At 41.4% G+C, this 19,454-nt stretch overlaps 1 protein-coding gene across 1 annotated transcript in view; it reads left to right on the top strand.

The window, feature by feature from the left end:
* The window catches only part of mcph1 (microcephalin 1), a 370,028-nt gene that overhangs the window by 17,133 nt on the left and 333,441 nt on the right, over positions 1–19,454 (top strand). The window contains exons 4-5 of the mRNA XM_078541909.1: positions 10,480–10,598; positions 16,870–16,954. Coding sequence (XP_078398035.1) covers positions 10,480–10,598; positions 16,870–16,954 — 204 coding nt within the window. The remainder of the gene's footprint in view (positions 1–10,479; positions 10,599–16,869; positions 16,955–19,454) is intronic.

Below are 19,454 nucleotides of genomic sequence, written 5' to 3'. Positions count from 1 at the left end.
GCCACACAGCACAATGGAGGGTATCCTCAAGGTGAAGATGGGGCTTGTCTCCACAAGGTGTGGTCACTCCTACCGATATGATCATGGGCAGATGCATCTGCATCAGGCAGGTTGGTGAGGATGAGGTCAAGTATGCTTTTCCCTCTTTTTGGTTCCCTCACCACCTGCCGCAGACCCAGTCTAACAGCTATGTCCTTTAGAACTTGACCGACTCAGTCAGTAGCAGTGCTTCCAAGCCACTCTTGGTGATGGGCATTGAAATTCCCAATCCAGAGTGCATTCTGTGCCCTTGCTACCCTCAGTGCTTCCTCCAAGCATGTTCAACATGGAGGACATCAGCTGATTTGGGGGGGTTCGGGGGCGGTACGTGGTAATCAGCAAGAGGTTTCTTTGTCCATAAAAACAAAAAACTGCGGATACTGGAAATCCAAAACGAAAACAGAAATACCTGGAAAAACTCAGCAGGTCTGGCAGCATCGGCGGAGAAGAACAAAGTTGACGTTTCGAGTCCTCATGACCCTTCAACAGAACTAAGTAAAAGTAGGAAAGGGGTGAAATGACCTGATGCAGTGAGACCTCATATGGTCAGGAGTCGATGTTGAGGACTCCTAGGGCAACTCCCTCCCTACTGTATACCACTGTTCTGCCACCTCTGCTCAGGAATGGTGATGGTGCTGTCTGAGATGTGACCTGTAAGGTGTGATCCCGTGAGTATGACTATGTCAGGCTGTTGCTTGACTAGTCTCTGAGACAGCTCTCCTGATTTTGGCACAAGCCGCCAGATGTAAGCAGGGAGGACTTTGCAGGGTTGATAGGGCTGGGTTTGCCGTTGTTGTTTCCAGGCCTAGGTCGATGCCAGGTGGTTCGTCCAGTTTCACTCCTTTTTAATGGCTTGCTCGGCCATTTCAGAGGGCATTTAAGAGTCATCCACATTGCTTTGGGTCTGGAGTCACTTGTAGGCTTAATAAAGCAAATGTGTTTTTACGGCAATTGGCAATGGCTTCATGGTCATCATTAGACTTTTAATTCCAGATTTTTATTCTGTCTGCCATGGTGGGATTCGAACCCTAGCCCCCAAAGGATTACCCTGGGTCTCTGAATTACCATCCAGTGGCCATATCACTACGCCACCGCCTCCTGCTGGATGTAGGTTGTCCAACTCTGTGAAGCATGCGGCAGCATGGGGTTCACGACTGCCCAGTAAACCGTAACCATACTCTCAGTTTGAGATCTTGGCTTTTAGATACTCTTTTTCCTCAGTTGGCTGAAGGGAAGGCTCAGCTGGCAATTATGAATTTTGTCGTCTACCTGTTCCAGGATTTCGCCATTGATCTTTGTCAATGCGGGGAGGTGTTTTTCTGGTGGGGGCTGGTTGGACAAAGTGTTCGTTTCCAGGTGTTTAGTGAAAAGCCTGTTTTCTCATATACTTCAGAGAAGGAGTCGACGATGACCTGAAACTCAGTTTCTGAGTAAGTGTGCACACAAATGTTATCTGCATACTGAAGCTTAATGACTGAGGTTGGAAATATTTTGCTTTTGGATTGAAGGCAGCTTAGGTTGAATAGTTTCCAGTCTATCCTGTAGATTATCTCGATGTTTGTGGGTAATTTGTAGGAGATTAGTGCAGTATTGCAGCAAGGAAAATGGAGAAGAATGTTGGAGCAACGAATGACACAACGTTGTTTGACCCCAATCTACGCTGAGATGGGTCCGTGGTGGTTCCGTTGATGAAGATCTTGGCTTGCATGTCATTGTGGAGTAGGCGGAGGATGGTGACAAATTTGAGGGCAGCCAAATTTGAGGAGTATACGCCATACGCCTTCGCAGTTGATAGGGTCAGAAGCTTTGGTGAGGTTGAAAAAGGCCATGTACAATATTTGATGCTGTTCCTTGCATTTTTCTTGAATTACCGAGCAGGCCAGATACGATCCACATGTTGTTGGTTTTATATTGGAAGAGGGAAAAGAGACATTGAAGTGATTGAAAAATGTGAAAAGGAGGTTTAAGTGGTTTTGTGTTTTTCTTTTTACTGGTGTGTGTGTGTAAGTGGGCAGAATAAATGTCCTTAGGAGGGAATAGAGAAGAAATACATGAAATAGTAATTGAGAAGAAGAAAAATTAGAAACCCTCTCTGCACTTCCAGTCCTGAGTTACCTTATGGGAGAATGGATTGAGGCTCTATTAGATGAAAACACTGGCCATCAAAGAGCTAGCAGTGGAAGAGAAACATTAAGTGTCAAAGAAGTATTGCAGTAGGGAATGAATACAGGAACAGCTACTTGAAGGGGCCAGGGTGTAGCTTGAACTGCATGTTGGTCTGGCAACCTTGGAAACATTCAGACATTTGCAAAGCGATTGACAAGATCTACTGGTCCATCCAGTCTGTCCCAATATTGTGATGTTTTCTGCATCAATAATACATCTCACCCAGAAGCCATGTAACCTCCTGGGAGAGGCAATAAGTAGCCATGGAATTGGGGAAATCAGCTGCAGCAAACCTGTACAACAGGGGATGAAGGAACTATCGTCAAGTTTGCAGATGACACAAAAATAGATGGGAACACTAGTGTTGAGGATGACACAAAGAGTCTACAGAGGGATATAGACAGGCTAAGTGAGTGGGCAAAAACTTGGCAGATGGAATATAATGTGGGAAAATGTAAGGTTATGCACTTTGGCAAGAAGAATAGAGGAGCTGAATATTATTTAAATGGAGAAAGACTGCAGAAAGCTGCAGCTCAGAGGAATTTGGGGTCCTCGTGCATGAATCACAAAAAGCTATCATACAAGTTCAGCAGGTAATAGGGAAGGCAAATGGAATATTAGCCTTTATTTGAAAGGGAATGGGGTATAAAAATAGGGAAGTCTTGCTAAAACTAAAAACTAACTATACTAGTTAGACCACATCTAGAATACTGTGAACAGTTTTGGTCCACTTATCTAAGGAAAGATGTACTGGCATTGGAGGCAGTCCAGAGAAGGCTCACTAGGTTGATCCCGGGTGGAGGGATTTTCTTATGAGGAGAGGTTGAGTAGGTTGGGCCTGTACTCATTGGAGTTTAGAAGAATGAGAGGCGACCTTATTGAAACATATAAGATTCTTAGGGGGCTTGACAGGGTAGATGCTGAGAGGTTGTTCCCCCTTGTGGGAGAGTCTAGGACCAGAGGGCATAATCTCAGAGTAAGGGGTTGCCCATTTAAGACAAAGATGAGGAGGAATTTCTTCTCTGAGTATCGTGAATCTGTGGAATTATTTACCACAGAGGGCTGTAAAGGCTGGGTCGTTAAATATATTCAAGGCTGAGATAGACAGAATTTTAATTAGTAAGGGAATCAAGGGTTATGGGGAAAAAGCAGGAAAGTGGAGTTGAGGATTATCATATCAGCCATGATCTCATTGAATGGCGGAGCAGACTCAATGGGCCGAATGGCCTACTTCTGCTCCTACGCCTTATGGAAAGGTGGGTGCTCTCACTCCCACTTTCTTCTCTACAGGATGTATAACGAGAAGCAGAGGGGGCACCTTCAGACTGTTTCCTTTTTCTCCTTGTTTTCTTTTTGCTTCCCCCAATGCTTTCATTTATTTTCAAAATTCAATTTAAAAAATGAATCAAATAAAAACTAGGAAAATCTCCTTTTTGTCTCTCTCTCTCTCTCTCCACTTGCCCTTCTTGAGCATAATACACTTACTGAAGTTATAGAACATTAAATAAGAAGTTTGTAGCAGGTTGTATTATTAGAAATTTCCTTTCTATCTCGAATGCTTTCTTTCAACATACAATTTCCTTATTTAATAGAAATAAAAATGTACACTTGGAGTTAAATAAAACAAACTATGAATGTGGTTGAGCCTTTTGAAGTGGGATGATCTGAGCTGAGTTAAAATAAAGTATGTCACGTGGAACACTATTTTATTTTGAAGAGAAGGAAACTTCTTTTCAAATAAGTACTTGCTGCACACCCTGCGCTGTTTACCTCTCACTGGCTGGGATGAGACCATGGAGGGATTTGAAAATAAGGGTGAGAATTCTAAAATTGAAGCATTGCTTAACCAAGAATTTCCCTCCTCAGTGAGCATAGGGGTAATGGAGGAACAGGAATTGGTACGGGTTAAGATATGGAAAGCAGAGTTTTTGATGAAATCAAGTTAAAGGAGAATAAAAGGTGGAAGACCGGCCAGATTTGCGTTGGCATAATAAAGTCTAGAGGGACAAAAGCATGATTGAAGGCTTGAGCAGCAGGTGAGCTGAAGTGGGATGGAGTGGAGTTGGGTGATGATACGGAGGTGGAAGTAACTAATGTTAGTGATGGTGCAGAAATGTGATCAAAGGCTCATCACTGAGCAAAGTATAACATCAAAGTAGCAAGCAATCTGGCTCAGGCTCAGGTTCCCAAGGAGAGGGATGGAGTTGATGACTATGGAGTGGATTTTGTTACAGGAGCCCAAAATAATGGCTTTGGCCTTGCAAATATTTTGCTGGAGGAAATTTCTGCTCAACCAATATTGGATGCCGGATAAGCTGCTTAACAAATTAGAGGCAGTGGAGGGATCATGGGGGTTGGTGAAGTGGTAGAGTTGGGTGTCATCAGCATGTAAGTGGAAAATAACATGTTATTGGATGGTCACTGAGGGGCAGCATGTCGTTGAGATTTGCGGTGGTTGGGGGGATAAGGATAAATTGGAGGTAATGGTGCAGGCATGGGAAGAGAAGCCATTGCAGTTGCAATTTTTTGGCTGTGCTAAAATAGAGAAGAATGTAACCAGGTGAGAGCAGCCCCACCCAGCTAGATGATGATGGAGAGGCATTGCAGGAGGATGGTATGGCATCAAAGGCAGCAGACAGATTGAGAAGTATGAGGATAGATAGTTTGCCTTTGTCATGTTCACATTGGATGTCATTTGTAACTTTGATAAAGACGTTACAGTGCTGTGGAAGGATGGAAACTAATTGGAAGGATTCAGACATGGAGTTCTGGGAAAGATGGGCCACAGGCTTGGGATTTGGAGAGGGAAGGGAGGTTGGAGATGGAGTAGCAGTTTGTAAGAACGAAGAGGTCATGGGGTGATTCTTTGAGGAGGTGGTAGAGGACAGATTTTAAGAGGAGGGTAACAGTACCTGAAGACAGAGAACCATTAACAATATCAGCTAACATTGGAACCGGCAAATGAAGTTATGTGGTCAGTAGTTTAGTGAGAATAGGATTAAAAGAGCAGAAAGTGCTTATGGACAAGATGAGCATTGTCTCAACAGTTAGCTGCTTACTGTGGTGCAAGGACTCAGGGCAAAACAGGTGATTAAGTTACGGAAAGACAAATTGCTTATTGAGTGTACATTTCACAGATACCATGTTGCAAGAAAGAATCCCAGAGGTATAAATTGTATTATACCTGTTCACACTCTTTAATCAAATTCTGTATGATAGGTTTGCAAGGCTGCTATGCCTTCACACATGGCTGCAACATAGCCTAGACCTAATTGTTCTTAGAACTGCTTTGTAGGGGCCTCCCCTAAGTTTATTATATTTTAGCATGCACCCATGTTGTGTGAAGCATACAAGATTAAGCGGAATGGTAGGTCTTGTAAAGCAGTGGAAAGTGCCCCTACCTCTAAGCCAAAAGTTCCGGCTTCGAGACCCATCCCAGAATTTAATGGCCAAGGAAGATGTGTTTGTGGCGTGACCAAGCAGGCTGATTGTCAATCCTTCCGTTATGCTTATGGCAGGCGGTAAGAGGGGGAGAGATTCCTGGTCAGCCAGAACCTTTTCTGTAGCTGCAACGCAACACCCTAGCCACTCCCATACATAAACTCTTGCGTCCTCCTTGCTACGAGGAGCTGTTAGAGAGAGAGAGAGAGAAAAGCAACAATAACACAGTTTATTATTTTGGATCAAATTTAGGGGTAAGTGCTTTAGTTTATGTGGAATCTGTGTTCAAAGCTGGTATTTTTTGAGACCGACCCTAATTGATAAGGAGACTGAAAGGGGAAAAGGGAAATGAAAAAGTGAAACTGAGAAAAGAAACTAAGGAAACGAAGACTGAAACTGAGATTGGAAACCAAAACTTCTGGGAAGACTGAAACTGATTGAAAACATATAAAAGGACAGAGAGCCATCAGAGCTCAGTTGATGATGGTGATTCCAGTGGTGCAGTACAGGTAGGCTGAAGAAGATGGAGGTGAGATCAAGAAGCTGAGAATAGGTAAATATGCAGTTGCTGCAGCTGTTTCTGTTACTTGAAGATAACATTGAATCTACACCATCCAAATCGTCGTAAGCAGAGCTGAAGAGGTTCTGTAGAAGTGATAAATACCATTTTTAGTGAACACTATGCCTGTGAAACTCAGATTGGTTGTGTGCTGCTGTTGGTTGGGGCTTAGGCTGAATCCTAGAAGAAGAGAAGCTGAAATTCTTCATGAGGAAGACTGTTTTGAATGACTTTGACTGAGATTGATGGCGTAAAGGCTGAGTGGACTGCTAAGCTAATTCATAAGATTAGTCTTAGTTGTATCTATCATTTAATGTGTAATTTATGGTTTATAATTGACCGCAATTTGCCTGTGAATTCATGTTTAACTTATGTTGATTTTGGGTTTTAAAATATAGGTGGTTATCTAATATTTTGTGATTACTTTGTGATTCGTGTATAGTAAAAATGCTTTTTTTTAAACCGTGGAATCTTGTGGCTTCATTCTTTCAGTAAATAATTAGGATTTTGTATTCTTTTAAAATAACGAGTTACTGGTCTCAACTGAGATTGTAACATTTGAATTTAACTTCAAAGTAACAGAAGATTGATTAAGGTAGTGCAGCAGATGTTGTATTTGGGCTTTGAATAGGCTTGTTGATAAAATGCACAACAGAATTACTCAGAAAAGAGAACCACATGAGATTAAAGGGATGGTGGTAACTTGTATGTAATGGGCAAGGGATGGGAGATGGAGAGTAGTGGGAACAGAAATTTTTCTGACTGGAGAGAAGTATACATAGGGCATACCCCCAGGGATCAGTATTAGGACCATTGCTTTTCTGATTATATCTAAATGGTCTGGACATGGATGCAGATGGAGAGATTGGAGAAGCTGGGGTTGTTCTTCTTGGGGCAGACAAGGTTATGGGGAGACCAAATAGAGGCATTCAAAGTATGAAGGGTTTTGATAGAGCAAGTAAGGGAAAGCTTTTCTCTTGCAAATGTGTTAGTAACCAGAGGTCATAAATTGGCAAAAGAATGAAGGGAAATGAGGAAAATCTTTTTCTCATACAGAGGATTGTTAAGATCTGGAATGCCCTACCTGAAAGGCTGGTGGAAGCAGATTCCACAGAAACTTTCAGAAGTCAATTGGGCATTAATTTGAAGAAGATTAATTCGCAGGGTGAAGGGAAAAAGCTATGGTATGGGATAAAATTGGTCAGCTGTTTCAAAGAACCAGCACAAGCACGATTGCCTCCTTCAATGCTCTGAGATTCTATGAAATCAAAACAATCTAGCACCACGATACAGGTCCTAGGCTTTCATATGATGTGATTAAAAGACCACAAATACCACTTCTGACATGCAATGGTATAATTATGTGTGCCTAACACAAATTGCTCCATGACTTATAAATTTATCTAATCCCTTAATATATGGAGGATGTTGATCATCTGGGGAATGAAGACTTTGTAGGTAATCAATCTACTTCAAGACATACTTGAAGGCGAGTAATGTAACTAATTAATTATCTACCTGACAATGCAATAATTTATCAAAAGCGACTTGTTTTTCAACAGCGTTATTTTAAACAGACCCCCAATCTAGCACCAACAATCTAGCACCACGATACAGGTCCTAGGCTTTCATATGATGTGATTAAAAGACTACAGATTCCACTTCTGACATGCAATGGTATAATTATGTGTGCCTAACACAAATTGCTCCATGACTTATAAATTCATCTAATCCCTTAATATATGGAGGATGTTGATCATCTGAGGAATGAAGACTTTGTAGGTAATCAATCTACTTCAAGACATACTTGAAGGCTAATGTAACTAATTAATTATCTACCTGACAATGCAATAATTTATCAAAAGCCACTTGTTTTTCAACAGCGTTATTTGAAACAGACCCCCAAGTATTAAGATAGCACCTTGGGGATTATGAACATCTGTTTGGTTCTGTGGCTTTTTTATATGTTGAAGTGTGCACAGTATATTTCCTCAAGTTGTTACGCTAAAGGATATTTTTAAATGATTGGCAAGGTAAGTGGATTGATATTTTGAGCAACAATATGAAAATAATATTACACTGTACTAAGTGTTTTCAATTGATTTCTTGATGCTCATTGAAAATATCCATCTCATTCACTTCTATGCCAATAAGAGGAAGTTACGCAGGAGACCTATTTTTAAAGCTTTTGCAAGTATTCTTAACAGAAGAAAGAAAGAGATTTGCATTTATATAGTACCTTTCACAACCTAGGGATATCTCCGAGTGCCTTCACAATCAGTCAGGTGCTTCTGATGTGTAGTCATTGCTGGAGGAGGTTTGAGATTGGAATGTGTTTACTTTCCTCATTATATAGTACAGAGTACGCTTGGATTTATTCTTGTAAATGCCTTTTTAATTAGTCTGAACATGCATCACTATAGAGTGAGTTTATGTCACTTTCAAGTTGATTAGTTCATAAGTTTCTGGGCATCATTCACTAGCATGATATTGACTTGTTGTGAAGTGAACAATTCAAACTTAATTTGGTTTACTGCAGTTTTGTTTTAACTTTGCAAGCAGTGTGGAGGCAATTTACATTAATATGTCAATCCAGATTTGATTGTTTTTCATATTTTCATCCATATTGAGCAATTTTTTCTTGGTAAAATGGAACAACTGCTGCATTTGTACAATGTAGTGAGAAATCACAAAGGGCCAGACCACAGATGCGGCTGGAGTTGAGGAAAGGGTTAGGACAGGTGACCCAAAGAGTGGTTGTGAATGTCATTTAAGAGCCAAGAGCAGAAGCTGAGTGGGAAGGTTTGAGAAAATAATTAAGTTTTCAAGGCTATGATATCTTATTGATTGTTATTGATGGTGGAACAGAGGATATGCAGTCATAGAATCATAGAGGAGCTACAGTGCAGAAGGAGACCCTTCAGCCCATTGTGTCAGTTCCAGCTCTCTGCAAAAGTAGTCAGCTCAGATCCAGAGGGCAAGCTGGCAACTGGGGCTGGAGGATGTTACAGAACAGAATGGAGTCCCTTAAAGAATTTTTAAACAAAGATTAGAATTTTGTAATCTGTATTTTGGAGGGTGGAAAGTCGGTGAGGACTGGAATGGTGGATGAATGGACTTTGCATGGAATATATCATGGATGGCAGATATTTTGATAGTTTAAAGTTAATATAGGGTGGAATTCGGGCTGATGAGGTGGTTGTTGAATAAGTCAAGCCTGACGGTGACAAAGACGTGGTGGAAAGAAAGAACTTTCACAATCTCAAGATATCCAAAGTGATTCATAGACAATTATGTTATTTTGAAATGTAGTCATTGTGGTAATGTAGAAAAATGCAGCAGCCAACTTTCACACATCAAGGTCCCACAAGTAGTAATTAATTAAATGAGCAGCTTGATATAGAGGGTTAAATACTGTTCAGGATGCTGGGAGAACTTGACTGCTTTCGATTTGTTTATGTCCACTTAAAGTTCTATCAAAAGTTAATTGCCTCGATCTTCCAATCCCCAGAGGGTTGTACCCCAGAAGATATGCTGAGAGACCCCCCCCCGCCACCCTTGAAGATCACATGTAAGGAGTGCAAGGGAATTGCCTTGGAAGTTTCAACTTCTGATGGACAATTACTCTGCTACAGGAACCCTCCAAAACTCAGAGACTTCGAATGGTTCCAACTGTCTTAGCAGAATATTCATCCTGGAAAATTTAGAAGAATTAAAACCATTACTATCTCCTGAGTAACTATGGCACTGACTCCTCCGATGCCCCACCAGATCCCCCAACCACACCTGACCATCACAATTCCCTTTGACTACCTGACTCCTCTTTCCCGAACCACCCTAACTCATCCACTTACCTTACATGCTTACCTTATCTCCTGTCAAATTGCAAATTGGCTGGGACCTTTAAACTTACTGGTTTACGGCAGTAAATGATTTACGGCATGCCCCCCTGCCCCACCCCCCGGCCCGGGACGCTGGTGCGCTGCACTGAAAGGACTCCCAGAGCAGCTGTGCTGCACAATTCTCAGCAAGTCCAGGCGAGAAATGTGCAGCTCCAGACTAAGGTAAGTAAAAAGGAGCAGAGTGGCAATCCGACGATTATTGCAACTCCACTGAAGATTTGGCCCATGAATAGTCTTGGTGTTGGACTTTTTGAAATATAGATTGTAGGTCCTGTGCACTGTTGAGCTTTGTAATGGATTCTATTCAGAAAAAAAGTGAATTTAGAGAGCACTTCTTTTAAAATCCCTGTGTCTTATTTTATCTGTATACAGGTTTTAAAATACTTCAATAAGCAAGTGACTCACGTTGTATTCAAGGATGGACATGAAAGTGTTTGGAAAAAGGCCAAAAGAACTGGTGTAAAGCTGGTGTCTGTACTTTGGGTAGAAAGGTATTAACATTTTAGTATTGTCATTCTTGAAAGCTACTATTTTGCAAATTGAGTTAAGATGAGGCATATTTGAAAGTAAGATGGGAAGTTAATTTTTCAACTTTAGACAAACTGAAAGAAATATATTGTATATCACAGAATTGTTACGGTGTAGAAGGAGGCCATTCGGCCTACCGTGTCTGCACCGGCTCTCTGTGCATTTTAACTTAGTGCCAATCTCCTGCCTTTTCCCCATAACCCTGCACATTGTTTCTATTTAAATAATCATCCAATGTCCTCTTAAATGCCACAATTGAACCTGCCTCCACCACATTTTCAGGCAGTGCATTCCAAACCCTAACTACTCGCTGTGTGAAAAAGTTTTTTCTCACCTCGCATTTGCTTCTTTTGCAAAATACTTTAAAACTGTGCCCTCTGGTTCTCGATCCGTTTACAAGCGGGAACAGTTTCTCCCTATCTACTCTGTCCAGGCCCCTCATTATTTTGAAGACTTTCTATCAAGTCTCCTCTCAGCCTTTTCCTCTCCAAGGAAAACAGTCCCAACTTCTCCCATCTTTCCTCATAACTAAAGTGTCTCACCCCTGGAACCATTCTTGTAAACCTCTCCTGCACTCTCTGCAACGCATTCACATCCTTCCTATAGTGTGGCATCCAGAACTGTACACAATACTCCAGCTGAGGTCTAACCAGTGTCTTAATTAAGTTCATCATAACCTCCCTGATCTTGTACTTTATGCCCCTATTATTGAAGCCTAGAATACTGCATGCTTTAGAAACAGCTCTCTTTACCTGTCCTGCCACATTTAATGACTTATGTACCTATACACCCAGGTCTCTCTGCTCCTGCACACCCTTTAGAATAGTATCCTTTATTTTATACTGTCTCTCCATGTTCTTTGTACCAAAGTGTATCACCTCACACTTCTCTGCATTGAACTTCGTCTGCCACCTATCTGCCCACTCCACCAATGTGTTAATGTCCTTTTGAAGTTCTATACTGTCCTCCTCACAGTTTATAATTCTCCTAAGTTTTGTGTCATACACAAACTTTGAAATTGTCCCCTGCACACCAGGATTTAGATCATTTATATACATCAGGAAAAGCAAGGCTTCCAATACCGATCCTTGGGGAACTTCACTACAAACCTTCTTTCAGCCCAAACCCATTAACCATTACTCTCTGTTTCCTATCCCTCAGCTAATTTTGTATCCACGTTACTACTGTCCCTTTTATTTCATGACCTATATCTTTCCTCACAAGTCTGTTGTGTGACACTGTATTGAACGCCTTTTGGAAGTCCATATACACCACATCAACGGCCTCATCAACCATCTCTGTTACCTCTTCAAAAAGCTCCAAATTAGTTAGACACGATATTCCTTTAACAAATCCATGTTGAATCTTCCGAATCAATCCAAATTTTTCCATGTGACTATTAATTCTATCCCGAATAATTGTTTCTAGAAGTTTCCCCACCACCGAAGTCAAATTGACTGGCCTGTAATTGCAGGGCAGATCTTTACAACCTTTTTTGAACAAGGGCGTAATGTTTGCAATTCTCCAGTCCTCCGGCACCTCCCCCGAATCCAGGGAACATTAAAAGATTATTGTCAGTGCCTCTGCAATTTCCACACTCACTTCCTTTAATATTCTTGGATGTATCCCATCCAATCCCAGTGCCTTATCAACTTTAACTACCAACAGCTTATCCAATATCTCCTCCTTATCAATTTTAAACCCTCCGAGTGACTGAATTTCCTCCTCTGTCACCATGGCCTGGGCAGCATCTACCTCATAGGTAAAGACAGATGCAAAGTATTAATTTAACACCTCAGCCATGTCTCTTACCTCTGTGTAAATCCCCTTTTTGGTCCCTAATTGGCCCTACTCCTCCTTTTACTACCCTTTTACGATTGATGTGCTTATAGAATACTTTGGGATTCCCTTTTATATTAGCTGCCAGTATTTTTTCATAACCCCTCTTTGCTTCTCGTATTTGCTTTTTCACATCCCTTCTGAACCTTCTGTATTCAGTGTGGTTCTCAATTATATTTGTTACCTGACACCTGTTGTAAGCACGCTTTTTCTTCTTTAACTTAATTTCTATCTCCTTTGTCACCCAGGGAACTCTAGATTTGTTTGTCCTACCCTTCCCTTTTGAGGGAACATACCTTGACTGTGCCCAAACCAACTCCTCTTTGAAGGTAGCCCATTGTTCAGCGACTGTTTTTCCCACCAATGTTTGGTTCCAGTCTATCTGGCCTAGCTCCATTCTTGCCCTATTGAAGTCTGCTCTGTGCCAGTTGATTATTCTTACTCTGGATTGACCAATATCCTTTTCCACCATAACCCTAAACCTTATGATACAATGATCATTGTCCCCTAAATGTTCCCCTACTGTCACTTGATCTGCTTGGCCCATGTCATTCCCAAGAACCAGGTCTTGTTGGACTGGACACATACTGCTGTAGGAAATTCTCCTGAACACAATCTAGGAACGCTTGTCCCTCACTGCCCCTTGCACTACCACTATCCCAGTCTATATATGGGTAATTAAAGTCCCCCATTATAACTACTCTCCGACGTTTACACCTCTCTGTAATTTCCTTGCACATTAGTTTCTCTATATCCTTCGCACTAGTTGATGGTCTATGCATTACGCCAAGCAATGTAATTGCACACTTCTCATTCCTTAGCTCTAGCCAAATTGATTCTGCCCTTGAATCTTCTGACACATCCTCTTTCTCCAGTACTGCAATACTCTCCTTAACCAAAAATGCCACCCCTCCTCCTTTTTTCCCTTTCCTATCTTTTCTGAACACTTTGTAACCAGGAATATTTAGCACCCAGATCTGCCTTTCCTTAAGCCAGGTCTCCATTATCGCCACAACATCATAATCCCACAAGGCAATCTGTGCCTGTAACTCCCCAATTTTATTAACTATACTCCGTGCATTCACATACATGCAGTGTAACCCTAATTTAGACTTCATTACTTGTTCCCTATTTTCTTTGAACTCAAAGATTTCTGCACTGTACATCATGTCTGTGGATTCTGTTCTATATTACTTGAGGATTTCTGAAAGTTAAGCTTACAGTACAAATTAAAGAACTAAAATATGTGTATGATTTTATCATTGTTGTATAAATGTGTGGGACTCATTACCTGAATTGACAGCCACACAACTATGTTTCAGGAAGTCTTAAATCTTCCCAATGTTGTCTATTGATTTTTCTCTTAATTTTTCACAAAAAGTTATTTAAAAGCAAAGTGGCTTAATTTTCTTGTGATGAACTTTTGCTGTTGCTGTTTTGCAATAAACCACGTGATTATAGCCAGCAGAAATTCTTAGGGAAAACAATTAAATTGCATTTCAGGATTATGTTGTGTACATATGCTTGTAATTTTGCAACATTGCAAGACTTGTTTATATGTATGAAGAGTCGAAGGTTTCCTGTGTATTTTGGAATCATAATTAAGGACTGTTATTAGGGACAACATTAGTGGCGTCATTTTAGAGGCTTTGTACCAGTTGCCCAAGAATCTTTCTTTCTCCTGGCTTATTTTTTTTTTCTTTTATTTTTCATTTAATTCTCCAACTCACATTCTAGCCCTTCCTTGTTTACTCTTGTGATTTTTCTCCATTATCCTTTCTCCACAGATCATAGATCCCTGCCACATTGATCAATTACTGTTAAACATGGATTGAAATGCTATGCTCTATTGTATAGATCCTAGTGAAAATTATAATACAGAACTTCTTTCCTAAAGTCCTACTATTTTATAAAGGAAAATAATTTGGAAAATGATTGTCTGTGAAGCCACTGGGCTACATTTAAATATTGATGTAATTTAAAATACCTTCATGAACCACTATAATTTTTACATAAGCAATTCTTACGTTTTATAAAGTGAATTATAAATGGTGGGAAAGTGTGATTTTCTTCTTGAATTACATCATTTAATGGTACCATCCAAATTTAATTTTCATTTGTTGCCATCAGCAGAAGCAGAATTGTACTCGACTGCAATCTGTAACCTCACAGTCCAACATATCCCCCACTCTACCATTACCACCAAGCCAGGGGATAAACCCTGGTTCAATGAAGAGTGCAGGAGGGCATTCCATGAGTAGCACAAATGAGATGTCAACCTGGTGAAGCTATAACACAGGACTACTTGCGTAGCATAAGCAGAAAATCATAGACAGAGCTAAGCGATTCCACAACCAACGGATCAGATCTAAGCTCTGCAGTCCTGCCACATCCAGTCGTGAATGGTGGTGGACAATTAAACAACACACTGGAGGAGGAGGCTCCACAAATATCCCCACCCTCAATGATGGAGAAGCCTATCAGTGCAAAAGAGAAGGCTGAAGCATTCATAACAATCTTCAGCTTGAAGCACCGAATGGATGATCCATCACAGCCTCCTCTGGAGGTCCCCAGCATCATAGATGCCACTCTTCAGCCAATTCGATTCACTCCAAGTGATATCAAGAAACAGCCAGAGACACTGGATACTGCAAAGGCGATGTGTCCTGACAATATTTGCAATAGGACTGAAGACTTGGGCTCCAGAACTTGCCACGCCTTTAGCCAAGCTGTTCCAGTACAACTACAACACTGGCATCTACCCGGCAATGTGGAAAACTGCCCAGTCATGTCATGTACACAAAAAGCAGGACAAATCCAACCCAGCCAATTACCGCCCCATCAGTTTACTCTCGATCATCAGTAAAGTGACGGAAGAGGTCATCAACAGTGCTATCAAGCGGCACTTGCTTAACAAGACCCTGCTCACTGATGCTCAGTTTGGATTTTGCCAGGGTCACTCAGCTTCTGACCTCATTACAGTCTTAGAAAAGGCCCTGTAGAATAAACGACGTTAAAGCAAAATGACATTAAATGGGGTGACTTAAAGTGAAGACTTACTGTATTTAATTCACTCAACTCCTGACCTCATGCCTTGGTTCAAGCATGGACAAAAGAGCGGAACTCCAGAGGTGAGGTGAGAGTGACAGCCCTTGATATCAAGGCAACATTTGACTGAGTATGGCATCAGAGAGGCCCAGCAAAGCTGGAGTCAATGGGAATCAGGGGGAAAGTTCATCGTTGTTTGGAGCCAAATCTAGCACAAAGGAAGATGTTGTTGTTGGAGGTCAATCATCTCAGTTCCAGTACATCATTGCAGGAGTTCCTCAGGATAGTGTCCTAGGCCCAACCATCTTCAGCTGCTTCATCAATGACCTTCCTTCCATCATAAGGTCAGAAGTGGGATGTTCGCTGATGATTGCACAATGTTCAGCACCATTCGTGACTCCTTAGATACTGAATTGTTCCATGTCTAAATGTAGCAAGGTCTGGACAATATCCAGGCTTGGGCTGACAAGTGGCAAGGAACATTCGCGCCACACAAGTGCCAGGCAATGACCTCTCCAACAAGAGAGAATCTAACTATCACCCCGTGACATTCAATGGCATCACCATCACTGAATCCCCAACTAATCAACATCCTGGGGGTTGCCCTTGACCAGAAACTGAACTGGACTAGCCATATAAATACTGTGACTACAAGGACAGGTTAGAGGGTAGGAATCCTGCGGTGTGTAACTCACCCCCTTAGACACCAACTTCCAAACCCAAGACCACGACCATCTAGTTGGACAAGGGCAGCAGACTCATGGGAACACCACCATCTGAAGTTTCCTTCCAAGCCACTCACCGCCCTGATTTGGAAATATATCGCTGTTCCTTTACTGTCGCTGAGTCAAAATCCTGGAACTCCCTCCCTAACAGCACTGTGTTTGTACTTACATCACGTGGACTGCAGCGGCTCCAGAAAGCAGCTCACCACCACCTGCTCAAGGGCAAATTGGAGTGGGCAATAAATGCTGGCCTAGCCAACAACGCCCTCATCCCATGAATGAATTTTTTTTAAAAGTGAATGTAGAGTTTTTTAAGAACTTGCTGTCAAGATTAATCTTGATACTTGATCACTTGCATTTAACATGCTTCATTTAACATTATTTGTTAAATGGTTACTGAATCTTGCACCCCACATCTTGATAATATTTGCCACTGTTTTAAGATGATGTATGTTACGTTAAACATTGTTAAAGCTGGATGGCAATTACTGTTGGCCAGTGCAGCCTTTAAGCTTGAAATTTTTTTATGCCACTAATAAAGGTATCATAAGAGAAACTGGAACAAGTGGAGTTATGGTTTGGCTTCCTGCCAAATGTTAACATTACATAACTTGTCTTTCAGGTGCATGGCAACAGGTACCCATGTTGACGAATCCTTATTTCCTGCCATGAATGAAAGTAAATCTTTACCTGAAAATAAGAGAACAGTGAGTATCATGTATATAGCAATTTATTTTAGCACTATTTTAACTGAGTTTTCTGTTAAAATGTATGTAGCATGGTGTGTATACATTTTTCTATTGTATTTGTATGAAGGTGATAACACTTAACTCCACATCTGCTTTATCTTTGAGAGAAAACGGGAAGTGTGTACCACTGAGCATGATTGTATCACCATGTTAACTAATATGCTGGAAAGCCCATGACTTTTCTGCTGCTACCAAGCACGATGTTCCATGTGTTACAGCCGGGTGAGGACTGGTGTCAGGACTCGCCCTTTCTTTCCCACTCCTCGAATGATCGCAATAAGGATTTTTAAAATTTATAAGGATGAAGGTGTCAATTTACTATCTGTATTTAACTGTTTACGTGCTGCTTGCAAAGAACTCAATCAAACAAGCTTTCTCGAGTTTAAACACAAGAGGGAAAATCCACCCAGGTGAAGACATTTTAAAAAAAGTAAACACGTGTCCCGACCTCCATAATACACACACAAGCATGCAACATTACAAGCTATCCAGTAGAGGAGGTTAAGTTTTGACCAAATTAATTGACTCCAGTATGATATAAGCAGACAGAGTTCCTTTTGTTTGAAATTCTCTATCTCTGTGATGTATTCTACAAAATGTTACAGAGATAGGGCTCCGAGCTTGAGACAACAGGGAGAGAGATGGTATCACTCAGAAGCAACTAGAATATTCTAAGAAAAGATATTTCAGAATGGTGATTCTGGTCACATGTACTCTCTCCATCATGATTTGAGTATTCTACATAAGGTAATTGAGTAGCTCGTGTCTAGACAGACCTTGGCTATTGCATTATGGCCTAGGTGATTAGTTTTTTTAATGCCCCAGCCATCACTTCTGATTGAACCATTCTTCCCTGTGATGAGCTAGTACATTGCCATTGTCCTTGTAGACTTTCTGGGCAGGATTTTCCCGTCAGCAAGTGGGGGGGGGGCCTTCTCGTCGACGCATAAAATGGTGCGCAGTGATGTCGGGTGGTAATCCCAATGTCACTGCACCCCATTTAAATTTTCAGGTAGGCGGGGGTGCATAAAAACCAGCTGTGTGCCCGCCGACCTGTCAATGGTCAATTGAGGCCATTGACAGAGTCATTGAAGCAATTAATGGACCTGCCCGTCCAACCTTAAGGTTGGCGGGCAGGCCAGGAGCCGAGGCAGGCTTCAGAAAAAGCATAAAACCTCATCCATGGACGGGATGAGGTTTCATGTAGGTTTTAAAAAATTTAATTAAGTTTTTTAAAAAGCTATGGACGTGGGACACGATCATGTCACATGAGGGGACATGTTAGGGATTTTTTTTTCTCTATTTTTAATATTTTTTATTGTAGAGACGATCTCCCTGAGGCTGCACTTTGCCTCAGGGAGATGAGTGCGCTCTTTCGTGCGCATGTGTGAAAGAGCGCACTCTCGGGTTTAGGGATACCCCTCCCCGCCTGCACAGGGAGCGCATAGCGCTTCCGTGCGGACGTCATGCTGGTGGGCCTTAATTGGCCCACCCACGTAAAATGGCACCAATTGGGGGCGACGATTGAAGTCGTGCCTCTTGCGCGCCTGCACTTCAACTCCCCCCCACCCCCCCAACGGGGGGAAAATCCTGCCCTCTGTCTCTGCCTGATGGCTTCGGATATAGTTTTATAATAATGCAAATGGCGAGCGTCAGTTACAAGCTTCAGTTCATTTTTGAAGTAATTCTTAACATCAGCAGGTGTGAAATTCCATAGGAGCTTTGCCTTGGCATGTCCTAATTGTAATCCACATTGAAAACTTCCAAACTTGACCAACTTTTATTTGCAGATGTGTCAGGTGACCTGTGGCAGCCATTGTAGTCAGTGTCTTTGTTTGCTTTAAAAGTACTTTTAAAGAACTTAAATATACATTTGACCAGCCAATGAAGTTAAAGACCAATATTCCACATGTACACGTTACACCACCATGACACATGGATGTTCATATTTTTCCCACTGCACTCGCATTACTTACTGAAAATAAGACCACAAGGCATAGACAATTTATTTTTAAACATTTGTCTCATGAGGCACATCCATACTTGTTGGTCATGATGCAGGGCAATTGGAGGAATACAGAGGCATCTTTGGAGATTTAGAAGAGGCTTGGAGCTCATTGTATTCTTCACACAAGCTGATAGGTTAATTCGTTAACATAGATCCAATCGTAGTAATTTTCTGCTGTTACTATCATAAGACATTTTCTAAGCCAACTGTAGGATTTGGCCATTCTTAGGAGTAAGCAGAGAGCTCTGCCTGTCATCCACCCTCACCCCAATCAAAGATGAGCCATATTGCATTGGGAATACGGAATCTTTTCTTTTGTTAATCAATGTTTTAATTTAATTTTTAAAATCTCTAAAGGTGTTAGTGGGCTCATTACTTCTGAATTCAGTGTACAAATATTCTCGTAATAAATAGAAATTGCAAAACCATTGTGATAGCTTGGCCAAGTTT

Source organism: Cetorhinus maximus, chromosome 5 (genome assembly GCF_964194155.1).
Source record: "Cetorhinus maximus chromosome 5, sCetMax3.hap1.1, whole genome shotgun sequence".
Taxonomy (NCBI): domain Eukaryota; kingdom Metazoa; phylum Chordata; class Chondrichthyes; order Lamniformes; family Cetorhinidae; genus Cetorhinus; species Cetorhinus maximus.
Note: the sequence above shows the minus strand (reverse complement) of the source record. Positions and strands in the feature narration are given on the sequence as shown.